The sequence below is a fragment of the Melopsittacus undulatus genome, chromosome 12 (genome assembly GCF_012275295.1).
Source record: "Melopsittacus undulatus isolate bMelUnd1 chromosome 12, bMelUnd1.mat.Z, whole genome shotgun sequence".
NCBI classification, from domain to species: Eukaryota; Metazoa; Chordata; class Aves; order Psittaciformes; family Psittaculidae; genus Melopsittacus; species Melopsittacus undulatus.
Genome location: NC_047538.1, coordinates 13,492,961 through 13,505,421, shown reverse-complemented (window position 1 = coordinate 13,505,421; position 12,461 = coordinate 13,492,961). Strand labels below are relative to the sequence as shown.

The 12,461-nt window shown below is 49.4% G+C and overlaps 1 protein-coding gene across 2 annotated transcripts; it reads right to left on the bottom strand.

The window, feature by feature from the left end:
• Positions 1-941: 941 nt before the first annotated feature.
• On the bottom strand, positions 942-6,042 carry LOC101873121 (derlin-2). Of its 2 annotated transcripts, none has more exons than XM_034068519.1 (7): positions 5,911-6,042; positions 5,560-5,625; positions 4,869-4,942; positions 4,297-4,390; positions 2,887-3,082; positions 2,392-2,482; positions 942-1,855 (listed from the first exon to the last, which is right to left on the bottom strand). In XM_034068519.1, the coding sequence occupies exons 1-7, from the start codon at positions 6,001-6,003 to the stop codon at positions 1,747-1,749; spliced, it is 723 nt and encodes a 240-aa protein (XP_033924410.1). In that variant the 5' UTR covers positions 6,004-6,042; the 3' UTR covers positions 942-1,746. The 2 variants fall into 2 exon arrangements, with proteins under 2 accessions (XP_033924410.1, XP_033924411.1); XM_034068520.1 differs by having other exon boundaries at positions 5,560-5,622; positions 5,911-6,033.
• Positions 6,043-12,461: the final 6,419 nt, after the last annotated feature.

Sequence of the window (12,461 nt, the reverse complement as noted above, 5' to 3'; positions counted from 1 at the left end):
CCCATGCAGTGCAACTTTGTGGTTACAGTCTTGAAGATCACAACCAGGTACAGACCCACAGGGACTGCAGCTTCTGCAGTGGGCTTAAAGTACCTTGCTCTCCTGAAGCCCTAGAGAAGCTGCAGGAATTGTCCCTCCAGGCAGCCAGGGGCAAGGCCGGGCAGACCAGAGGGACAAGTCCCAGGAAGATGAGAATTTAAACCAGCTTTTTCTATGTAGTGGGGCTACCAGGGAACAGCTGTGAGTGGCTTTCCTGCTCTACAAATAAATCCTGAGATTATGTAGTATCCTAGCTAAAAGTGTAGCCTGGCTTTTGCATTCCAAAAATCCCATCCCAGAGGACATTTAAAACAATGGCTGCAGACTTTAAAGGCAAACTTTTACCAAGATTGAAACAACAGCTGTGTTGCTAGGTCATGAGCAAAGCACACAGCAAGTACCTGTCAAGTCTGAGGCTGCTTAGCCCTTAGTACCACCATGTGTTCTAGAACAAGATTACTATCTGTACAGGTGTTTCATCCTGCAGAGATAAACATGAGTGCAGCAAATACCTTGGTCAACTGAAGTCTGATTTTTTAATGAAAAAGGTGTTTTCATTGGAAGCCTATTGGGGGGGGGGGGACTTTGGTTCTATCTTGCAGGAGACTCCTGTATCATTCTGTTTAATTGGATAATGGCTGCTCACAGTTGAGTAGCATCAGTGGTGGTTTCAAGTGTGTCTAGCTGAGCAGCCAGCAACACTACCAAAGATACTATCCTAAGAAACAACCTTTACAAATCTACTCCAAAGGTTTTAAGGCCTGGTACAAGCAGAGGGGGGAACTGCATTAGCATGAATGATCAAATCCATTTCATACAGCTGTTTATGGTAGGGACTAACTTTTGCTTTCTCTTAAATTTCAGATGTTTAAGTTTCAGAACTAAAAAACTCAAGAGTGGAATTAAACTGCATGTGCAGACAGCCTTTATTACCAGTGTCAAGTGCCACTTCCAGTCACTGCATAGATCAAGCATCCAGCTCTGTCCCCTGTCCTTTCCTAGGCATCCCTTTCTCTAACAGACACCTCCACACACAGGCATCCCCCTCATGCTTTGCAGTCCTGATGACAAAGGAGGGCAAGGACATCTTCCAGCTAGCCTGAACTTTGCTTCCACCAAAAAAAGAAAAGCCCAAGCAAGCAACGTTGCAGCTGTGATCCAAGTCCTGATGAGAACTGGTGAATTGCTGCCTCTGCCCCTGGCAGAAATGGACACACTACTGAAAAATAAAGACTTTAATGTAAAGACTCTTTGGAAACAAAACCCAAAAAGGAGTGGGGGACTGAGAGGCAAGGAAGAGGCTGAGCTGCATTCTACCGTGACAGAGTTGGGAGTACTACTTCATTGAAAGTCCACAACCAGGAAAGCCAGGAGCATTCTACAGAGGGCAAGAGTGACACATCAAATCAAACAGCAAGAGAAGGAGCAACTGGTTTAACACCCCATTTGATAATTTACTCCCCCGTAACTGAGGAGCCATCACAGCTTCCAGTCCCTGTCCCTAGAACACCTCCATAAGCATTCATCAGTTCTTATGTGCAAAGCTCTTTGGAACCACTTAGTACAAGGGGAAAATGGGTTACCCATACAAACAGTGAAACATGACACATCAGAATGTCAACTGGTGTTACTCCAGTAGGATCTCTGGGCCATAGCATCGGTCCATCCAGAAAAGAGGAATCTGGCCACATAGAAGAGTCCCATGTGTTAGTGTGGACGCTGGTTCTGGTCCTGGTCTCCAAGTTGGTCTTCCAGATGGTCTTCAGGGAGAGGGTTATAGTTGGGATCCTCCTCTGGTGTGTCAAATACCATCTTCCTGGCAAGGGACATGCCATCCCACCAAGCAGGCAGGTTAGGAGAGTGAGCTGAGGATGCAACTCCCAGCCCTCCAAGGTACATCCCAGCCTTTTCCCAGAGCTTGGCTGTATGCCTCAGCCACCTGCCCTCTGCACCAGCACTACCTGTTCTTTTGCACAGATCAGTATCTAACAATGACAGTACCTGCTTCCTTGATCTCTAGGTCAGTTTTGATCCTCAGCATGCAGCAGAAAGTATTCTGCTTTCTTAAAGTACAGAAACTCATCAGAAAACAATCCTACCTGCATCTAGCATTTCCACAAGCAGCAAGAGCACTCCAGCTCAACTAGCAAAGTTTAAGGTACCAGCAACTGCTTTATAACCTTGTGTACATATGCAGATAACGTGCAACATGCCAGTGCTTTCTGCAGCAGAGGCACAAACTGTTGAGCTGAGGTGCTAACAACGTGCAATTGCATCCTACACTCACCCCACACTGTCACAGTCTGCTGAAGGCTGAGAAACAACACAAAGCCCAGAATCAGCTTTACTTACAGGAAGCCAGGGGTTAACAGCAACTTCTTCCCTCCAGGCTGGTTGGGAAAAACATCTTCCAAGAAATAATAGATGTGACCCACAGCAATCCCTGGGAAGAGATGCCACCAAGGTCAGCCCCAGCTGCAACTCCTTTGCCAGCTGAACCAGGGCCACTGGGAGCTTAAGCAGGAGGAATCTACATGAATCCCTCAGCTGTGCACCCATGTCCCAGCTCCCACCAGTGCTGCAGTTCCACAGGGCCAGGTTGTTTGCTGCAATGGGCACACAAGCCTGTCAGACTCTGCCAGCAGAGCTCACTATATCCAACTTCAGCCCGTGGGGAAAACAGAGCAAGAGCAGAGGCACAAGGCTGGCCACTCAGCAACCTCAGCCAGCTCACTTCAGGAAACCCACCATCTTAAATAAGATGAAAGTAAGAGACAGTGCTAGTGCCCCAGAAGCATCTGAGCTGCAAAATGCCCTTGTCTGCACCACCCACCAGCTTTGACTTACCCAGTAAGTCAATGATTATGGAGTTGCCCAGGAGCAGAGAGAATCCCATCAGGACCCAGGGCAAGAAGGGGGCCTGGAAGTTAAGAAGCCCAAAGAAGTTCATGCGAATATAAGGGTTCCTGCGACTCCACACGTACACCAGCATGATGGTGAAAGCCTGGCCCAGGAAAAACAGGCTGGCAAAGAGTCCAAATAGCTAGGAACTACCGAGTCAAGGAAAGACCCTGTGCACCTCCTCCAGGCAGCACAGGGTGCCTTGTGACCAGGAAACGCAGAACTACAGGCAGCTAATCAGCTGATATAGGCACCTCCACGAAGTTACCATCAAAAGTCACCTTCAAAGAAGGGCTTTCACATTCCTACAGCCTTTGGGACATGCGACACATATTAGCAACTAGCTCACATCCAGCATTTGCCTTGTACAGGTGAACTTCAGCAGTGAGATGCTTTTGACATTTACAACCCTCTTCTACAGAGCACAAGTAGATGGCCAAAGGCAAAATATCCCCTTGCCCTTATTGCAGCTGGACTTAAAATCCACATATGGCCAAGTGTGTGGCTGCTGTGGGCTCCTGGACACTGACAAACACCCAGCAATGGCCAACACCCATGACAGCAAATAAAGCTTCATGCAGAGTTCTGTGGAGAGAGCACTGCTGAGCCATTCACATAAGACAGCAGCAAGACATTCAGAAAAGGTTTTATGTTTGGGAAGGAGATATTTCTCCTGGACTATTCTGTCCTACAATAAGAGAACTTGAGATGTATGGCAGTATCTTCAGCCACTGGCAGGTTGCAGGGATAGTGTGCTGAGCTCATGCTGCCAGCAGACACTTCCCTCCTTGTACTTACAGCTCTCTGTTCTTCCCCTCAGCTGCAGCTCTGAGCAGCTCCATGCCAGTGGTAGCAGTGCTCCAGTGCGCTCCTCACCTGAGCTCAGACACAGCTGCCTGGTTTCTCACACAGTGTAAGAAGGGGCTTCCTGCAAGGCTGAGATTCCCCTGCACACCGTCACATATCCTCTTCTGGGACCAGGCAGCCCATCGCCTTGCAGGTGCATCAGCACTTCTGCAGGCAGCAACAGAAGCGCAGGCAGCTTTTCCCATATGTGCTTCTGCTCTAAGGACAGGGAGGGGGCACAGGGCAGGAGACAAGGGTGGGCAAGACAAGGAACATGAGCTGTGCAGTACAGGCAGAATACTCTCCACTGTATGCTCTCCCAAGCCTCAGGGCACAAGCCTGGCAAGCCTGGGGCACAAGAATAAGGTTCATAAGCCAGCTGTCCTGCTCAACAGGCAGGTACATGCTACTAACCACACAATGCAGCTGCAATTCAAAAAGCTAGCAGTCAAGGCCCACGCCATACACAGCTCAGAACACCAAAGAGTCTCAGCCAACTCAAAAGGATACTGTCATGAGAAACCCTCCAAAGAGGAACATGAAAACAAAGTCAGCTGTCCTTCCACGGAAGGAGCCTTCTTCTAGCATGCGGCAGTACCTGTACCTGAAGCAGGGGAGAAAGGAGGGGTTGCAGTATAGGAAATTAACAGCTGGCCACCCTGTGTCCCCACAGCACAACTTCATAAGGAATAAACCCACTGTGAGCTATTTCATCACCGGAGCTGTCAGTCCCAGAGCAGAACAGTGCAAACATCATCTCCTACCACTGACCCCAGTGAAGGAAAGAGGCAACTGCTGTGCTCCAGCCAGAGCTCACCCCAGGAATGGGCACTGCTCTCCAGCATGAGCCACAGCAGTGCTGAAGGCTTTTCCAGCCTTTTGGCAGGGGGTGTCCTGCAGCACGCAGAGATGGAGCTGCAGGAGGTGGCCACGGTTGTTTGGGGACTGGCTCCAATTCAGACCAAAAGAGCCACAGCCCTAGGCCATTACCAAGCCAAGTTAGCCTGGGGAGGAAGGTTGATGGGGTGAAATCTAATCTAAGCCAAAATGGAGCAGAGAGTTTCACTGAGACCAAAGGATACAGAAATATCATGTTGAAAAAGAAACTGAATCCCAGTGGCCCAAAAAAGAGGAAGTTGGTGATCAGCCTCCATATCTGAAAGAGAAGAGAGAGCAAAGGAGGTGGACAGACAGGTCTCTCACCATCACATACAGCAGCTATCACTCACCCACTGGAGATACCCAGTCACACCCCTGTATGCTCAGAAGTACCCCAGGACAACAGACAGCTCCACCACCTTCACATGGGACTCCCCTTCATTGCCCATATCCGAGTATCCTGCCCTTCCAGGTGTGGGAAAGATTTCTCAGCTTTTCAGGACGGGACAAACAGCCACGATTCAGCACCCAGAGCCACAGTAAATCAGTGCTCATCCTTCTCTACAATAAAACCTTCCCCACCCAGCCTGACGTCAGCTGGCCAAACACCTCAGTGGCACAGAAAAAGAAGAGACAGGTTTTAAGCAAAATAAGGAAATGCCAAGATGATGCATGGCAGGGAAAGACTATGTGTCTGTGACAAGAGGGGACACCATGTTGGCAACACAGCTCCTGCCAACCTGAGAAGGTTGGAGCAACGGGAAAAGAGCCCTTTTGGATCATACAGCATTCCCCGAGTACCCTACATAGGAGAACGCCCAGGGCCCAGCCTGTCACACCCACCCATCGCTGAGAAGGGGTAAGAGGGGTCCCCAAGCGGGGTCAAGGCCTCACCTGGAACTTCCTGAAGATGAGGTCAGGGTTGAAGTACAACTGGAAAGGGGTGATGAACTCCAGCTGCTGTGGGAGACAAGCAGAGCGCTGCCACCCGCTGCCGGGTACCCGCTGCCCTCAGCCAGCCCCTGACGGCCCCACCACAGCACCCCCTCCGGGACCCTGACCGCCCCACCACAGCCTCCCCCTCCGGGACCCTGACCGCCCCACCACAGCCTCCCCCTCCGGGACCCTGACCGCCCCACCACAGCCTCCCCCTCCGGGACCCTGACCGCCCCACCACAGCCTCCCCTCCGGTACCCTGACCGCCCCACCACAGCCTCCCCCCGCCAGGACCGCTCCGGGCCTCACCACGGCGGCGGTGGTGAGCACGCAGGCTGTGGTGTAGGCCCGCGTCACGGCCGGCATGCCCAGGTACTCCTGCGCGAAGCCCTGGTAGGCCATGGCGCACAGCAACGGCTCCCACCCGCCCGCCTCGCGGGCCCTTTAACACCCCCCCCCCGCACGCCGCGCACGGCCAATCCCCGGGCGACAGGCGGCGCGAGCTGGCCAATCGGAGCGCGCCTCATGCGCTCGGCCCCCACCGGCCGCCAACCCGGCACGGCCCCGCCGCGGCAGGGAACGGGCTGGGAGGGGCAGAGCCGCCGCGGGGCCTCCTCCCGGGGGCGGGGCGAGCCGCCACAGCCAATGGTAGCGGAGTATCCCCGTGACAGGCGGCGGAGGGCGGGACACGTCACGTATCCCCCAGGAGCCGGCCAATCAGCAGGAGAGAAGCGTGAGGCGTGGGGGGCGGGGTCAGGGCCGCGGTGCTGGTGCCGGTGCCGCAGCATTTGCAGTTAAGTCTGGAGGAGAGAGCGGAACATCCGTGCCCCCCATGTACCTGTGTCCAGCATGCTGCAGAGCACTCTGGAAGGCTGCTCTCATAAAGGTCTGCCTAAACCTCACCCTCTGCGCTGATCTTGCTTCCAGAGCTGCCCGTGTGCTCAGAGGTCAGATCGAGCATTACAGCCACACCAGCCTGGTGCTGGGTTTATGCAGGAGAGAGTGAAGCTGTCAGCAGAGCCTTAAATGAGCCCTGAGATTTCCCTTTAAACCCCCAGTTAATGGGAAATTAAATCACCAGTGGGGAGGGAGGCAGTGTTCCCATCAGCTCTGCCCTGGCTGCCCTTTGATGAAGAGCAACACCCAGCTGGAAGATGAAAGGGGTGTTAAAGCACATCAAGGGGACAATGGGCTGCAGGCACTGCGGTGCTGAGAACTGGCTGCTCCTGGGGCAGTACAGACAGCTCAGGGGCAGAGCTGCACTGGGGCACAGTGCAGAGCTTACGGCCGAGCAGGAGGGGCAGCTGAGTCCAAGAACTGAGAGCAAATAAATGAATAATGGATGAAATAAATGGGTAATTATCCTGCTCCTCTAGATGTGGGATTAGAGGTTTCCTATCTGGTTTTGCTGCCTGCTGGTAATGCCAGCCTGAAGCTGGATTCAAGCCCTATAATTCTTTCCTTCCTTGTTTGAACAAAGTATGGAGATGAACACTGGGAGTATCTCTGCTGGAAGGATGTCATTGTTCTGGAGCTCAGTCTCACTTAGCTCCACAGAGATGAGAATCCAAATGATCAATCCCACAAACTCTGTGTGGAGGACTATGTGCTAATCAGACGTTGCATGGAACCTAATAAAAGCCATTAGTTTCTCACTTTTCTTCTTTTCCTTTGTTTGCCAGCCAAAACTGGAGAACTCTCCTTGCTTCTACTTAAGGCCTTCTTTTGTAAGATTCATGGGGGGAAGGGGCAGAAGCTATGGAACACATCAGGAAGTTCACCATCTCACACTGGAATAGGCCAAACAAACCTCACTGACACCCCCAGTTCCCAGGCTGCTTCCTGCCCATGATCTCACTCCCTTCGGAGCTCAGCCAGGCTGACTTCATGCACTAAAGAACACCCAGGGGCAGCTTGAGTCTTGTCTACAATCCCTGTCACATTTTATGGGTTTGGGGAGTTATGTCTTTCCACAGCATCACAACAGTCTGAGCTCACATGATGCACCTTTGTGGTGACACCAGCATGCCCCCTTCTGTAAAATCATGGAATCTAATTAAACACCCCCCCCCCCGAAACCAAACCCAGATTGTTTGTCTCAGCTGCAAGGAGGAATGAGGGACTGCCAGGACAAAAACACCATGCAGAAATCTCTGCTGATTTCCTCGTGCTGTTCTCCTGCCCAGGGCCCCAGGGCAGATGTGAGTATGTCTGAGCAGGGCTGATGTACAGCTGCTGCCTGCCATCTCCTGGGTTCCCCTTCCTTTTAAAAGCAGCTGAATTCATGTCAGTGTGCAGCATCACTTTGAAAACCCAAGACAACAGAAACTCACTTTCCATAAAACAGGCCTGATACCCAGACTTCGTCCATTTTGGGTGGCCTTTGGAAAAGGTGTCTATCTGTAGGCTCTTGGAGCTGACCAAGGGACTACCTGGAAGAACTTCCATCTTTACCCATAGCTCAGGTCTCTCACAGGAAGAACTGAAACACAATGGCACAGGAGGCAACTCTCTTTTCCAGACAGTATTTACCCATTCTGCACCTGCAGGCTCAGATATAGTAAGCTGTTGTACTGTAAACATTTACAATTCACAAACCAACTCATAAGAAAATATTCTTGGAGAAAAAGAACTAGAATGTGTTGCACACTCATCACTGTGCATTCATTTGGCTTTGATTTAAAAACATATTTATTTCCTGAAAAGGAATGTTTTTGCACATAGGCAGTGACTGCTACTAGACTATTCTATTGCCTCTTTTCTGTTTTCTCTATTTCTGGAGTGCTTTTAAGGAACATGCAAGTGTTTTCTTGGAGTTGCAGGTAAACTTAACAGAAACTTAACATCTTCCTGTCTCAGTTTCTGCAAACCAAAATAGCAAAGAGTTAGAAAACAAAGAAAAAAGCTATTAATTCTCACAAGTTAACCAGCACACAAACCTCAAGCAGGCACATGAGCAAAGATAAATGGGCTGTTGCAGCATTCATCTCCTTTGTTTATAGTGAATTATTGTCATTCATGTTTCCTGTCCATAAATGCCAGAGGAACTTGAAGACATGGAATCCATTCTGATTTAGTAAAGACAAAAACAACTCCTTTTGAGCCCATCTGGAACTTGTTTTTATCATAATTGTGTGGGCTCGGTAATGAGTTCAAGATCTAACTGGTGTCACTGATTGTTTCAAGAACAGATGCTTGCTTTGAAGGCAGCAGCTCTCATTTTGCCCATCGCAGCACTCTCTGGAGTCGCAGGATGAAAGGAGCTGAGCCCTGGCAGCACAGACCTTAAAAAGCACTGGCGCCCTCCGCAAGGGTGCTCACTCAGCCCCAGCCACATGCTCGATGAGTGTCCAGCCAGTGACATGTGCCCTCTGCTCTTTAACACCGTTGGTTTTGTGTTTTATGACCTTTGCAAACATGTCCTACCTGCTGTGACAGGTCACACCTGGTTTAAAGACACACAGGCACCTCCTCCAGCTGGGCTATAGGACACTCCATGGAAAGCGTTTATTCCCTGGCCACCTTGGCTGCAGGAATACCCCATACCTGTGCAGTAGAGCTCCAGCTCTTCTATTCATTTGAAAACAAAGACATCCTCTCACCCCTGTCCACTCTCAGACTCCCTGCACCAAGATATGAGACTATGCAAGTTCTGTATGAGGTCTCACTCACCCTAGTGCTCCCCACACCATGCCACTCCTGACATCTCAGTTAGCTCTGGTGTAGAAGATGTCGCCTGGCACACTGGCATTAGGAACAGATTCAGAAAGAGCATTGCTGAGCTTTCCTACAAATGAGCCCTAACAGCCAGAGGGACCTTTCTGGAAGGTTCTTTCAGCTCTCAGACTCAGTCCTCAGTGGTATGAACAGCAGGTGCCAAAAGCTCCAGGTCCACCTCAGAGTAGTCGCTAAGTGTTTCTGCTCCAGCTTTGGAGCCTGTTGTGCATAGGTAAGCTGTGTAATCATAACTTGAAATGTTTACTTTGCAATGTTTAACTGCCATATATAAGTTCTTTCTCCTTCATTGAAGGATTTCTACAGTGTGATGGCTAAAGCCAGGAGAAAGTGAATCACACAGAATTGGATGGGGGGGGGTTACTTGTTTGTTTGTTAACAAGAAACTAAAGATAGCACTTAGAGTTCATTCCTTCAAGGACATGTGGTTTGCACAGGGTTTGCTGTAAATCAAAGTTTATGTTATTTTTATTTCCTATGTTTTTTAGTTCTAAAATACAGCTCAGCATCTGGCATATCATAAGAAGATCTTGCCTAAACCTTCTTGAGCAGAGCCTGATCACATATCCAAATAAAGCACCTCTTCCAAAACAGCTTCCGATCATGAGCTGAAGACATCAAGCAAGAAAATGTCTGTCTCTGCACAGATTTGGGTTTTTTTCCCAGTGCTTAATCATTCTTGTTAAATTCTTCTGCCTTGTGATCTGTCATTTGCACCATTGGTCACCTCCCACAGCTGCCAGTGGGGAATATCCTTCAAGGACCTTCATTTTGTAACATCCATTTCATAAGTGTTGTGATCAAATCAACGAAAGAACCAAGAAACAATGTTTGTTTGTTATAAAAAGAGGTCTATGTTCAGCTCACAACAGCAGCACATACAACTGAGCATCCTGTCAGCTCTTGAAGGCCCCTACAGGAGTCAGAAATGCTATTTGTACTTTGGCTTTCATCAGAGGCAGGACTCGGGTGCCTCTCAATAGGCCAGGGGACAGGTCTAATTGAAAGCTCTATTTGAAGTAAGCATTAAATAAGAAATCAGGATGAGTCTGACACTGACACTGCTGCACATATTTTCCTCTTCTCTGACAGGAACATTCAGTGACATTTACTGCCATTTGGCAGAGTGTAAACACTCTTCTCTCGCATGCAGGAACAGAGATTTTGTTCAGCTAAGCAGTCTGTGCTCTCTGGCCTTCAGGTCACCCAGTTTCAACTAACTGCTTGCATCAGTGTCTGATAGAAGGAAGAGAGAAAAGGGAATAGTTCAGCCACACATGACCTATAGCTCACAATGGACTGAGAAAACAGAGAAAAGTGTATTTCAATTATCTTTAGTATTCAGTTTTCCCAGAGAAGCTCTCTTGCTTCCATGAGGATGTAAATGCTCACTACTGGCCCAATGCACACAACATCGAGCTGTTCTTCTGACACCCAAAAATCCTGGCAAGGAAAAGCAGTTATTTCCCTGAGCTGTATCTGTCCTTGTGTCCTCAGAGGACTCAGCTCTCATGTATCTCCTCTGGTCTGGAAGGCATCCAGTGAGTGTGTGTGGTAGCAGAAGCTCTGTCAGCACTGGGTCCCTGCCCTGAGAAACTTCTGCAATGAAGCCCATTTCCTGAAGTTCTCATACAGTGTCTTGAACTTAGATAAATTGTGGGTTTTTTTCTAAGGACTGTTAGTGAACTGCTGGAACTCAGGATAATGGTGTCACAGCTGGGCATTCCTTTCCTACAAAGAAAATCCCTTTTAACAGCTAAGTTCCATAAACATGGCTTTCACCATAAAAACAGCAGACCTGCAGGATGTTTCTTGAGAAAGCTGCTTGTTTGTTTGCACTATTTGTCTTCCATATTTGAGTGAATCCTGCAAGAGTCAGGACAAGCAGACAGGTATTTCATATTTCACTGTGATGGTCCTTACAGGAAAGAGATAAGGGTTTACAGAAATAGCCAGACCAGAGCTTGGGAGATAGCCAACAACCAGCCAGGGAGCAGCTCCTCTTCTGTGATTGACAGTGTGGCATTTGTAGGGAGAATTCATCTTGTAGATTCAAGCCTCTTCTCCTCTTGCAGTGCAATTACAGTTGGTCCAGACAATCCCGAGATAAAACCACTCTAAAACATAGGCACCTCTCAGTGCATAGCACATCAAAGACCATGCATGGATGGTCCTTCCTAATGGTAGCATTATTATTTATTAGTGCAGACATAATTACAGGCAGAGACTGCCATCACATTCTCCAAATAACTACTCTCCATGCTCATGGCATCATATTCCACCTTGATTATGACAGACTTGAGCTCAGTGAAAAAGTATTTGAGGGAAGAGGATGGTCAGTTCCCACAGTGGTGCTGGAAGCCTGCTGTGTTCATGTGACTGTTTCCAAAGCCAGGAGTTTGAGTAACTGCAGTGCCGTGGTTATAGCCTGGTGACAGACCTCGAGACTGAAGACTTCTCATCCACACCAACAGCCACTCTGAAACTGTGAGAACTCACCCTAAGGCTGAACACTGGGAATGCTGTTATTTTAAGCTGCTGCAGGAAGTCAGTTAGAAACACAACCAGTGTGAACACCTGTCAGCACAAAAACTCAAGTCATACAGATGTTATGTAGGAGAAAAAAATCCACCCATCCACTCCTCATCAAGGCAGCTGTTACTAGAAAAGACAGAGGACAAGTCCAGGAGCTCCCAGCTCAGCTGCAGACACAGATGTAGTCACAGCAACAGCCACTTTACGCCCCTTCTGGAAGAGCAGCGTGTGCCACAGTCCAAGGCACATCACTGCCTCCCTGCAGGACTTCACTCGTCTCTTGCTGCTGCCGTAAGCTCACCTGCTATTCCCTTCTCTGGCCTGAGACTGCCACAGGCAGTTGCTTTACTCCATTGCACAGACTGCAAGCTCTCTGGTTTAACCCCCACATACAAGCATTGGGAATGGGTTTTGGAGAGAGAGAACATATCTCTGCACAGTTCAGGGAAGGCAGAGGTGAAATAAGAAGCTTGAGGCGAGGCAAGCCAAGCGAGAGGCCCAAAGGGAGATACAAACACATCCCCTGACCGCACCTGCCCTTGTGCATTGGAGTCCAGACCCTCTAGGATTATCTTTGGGCTGTGATGAAT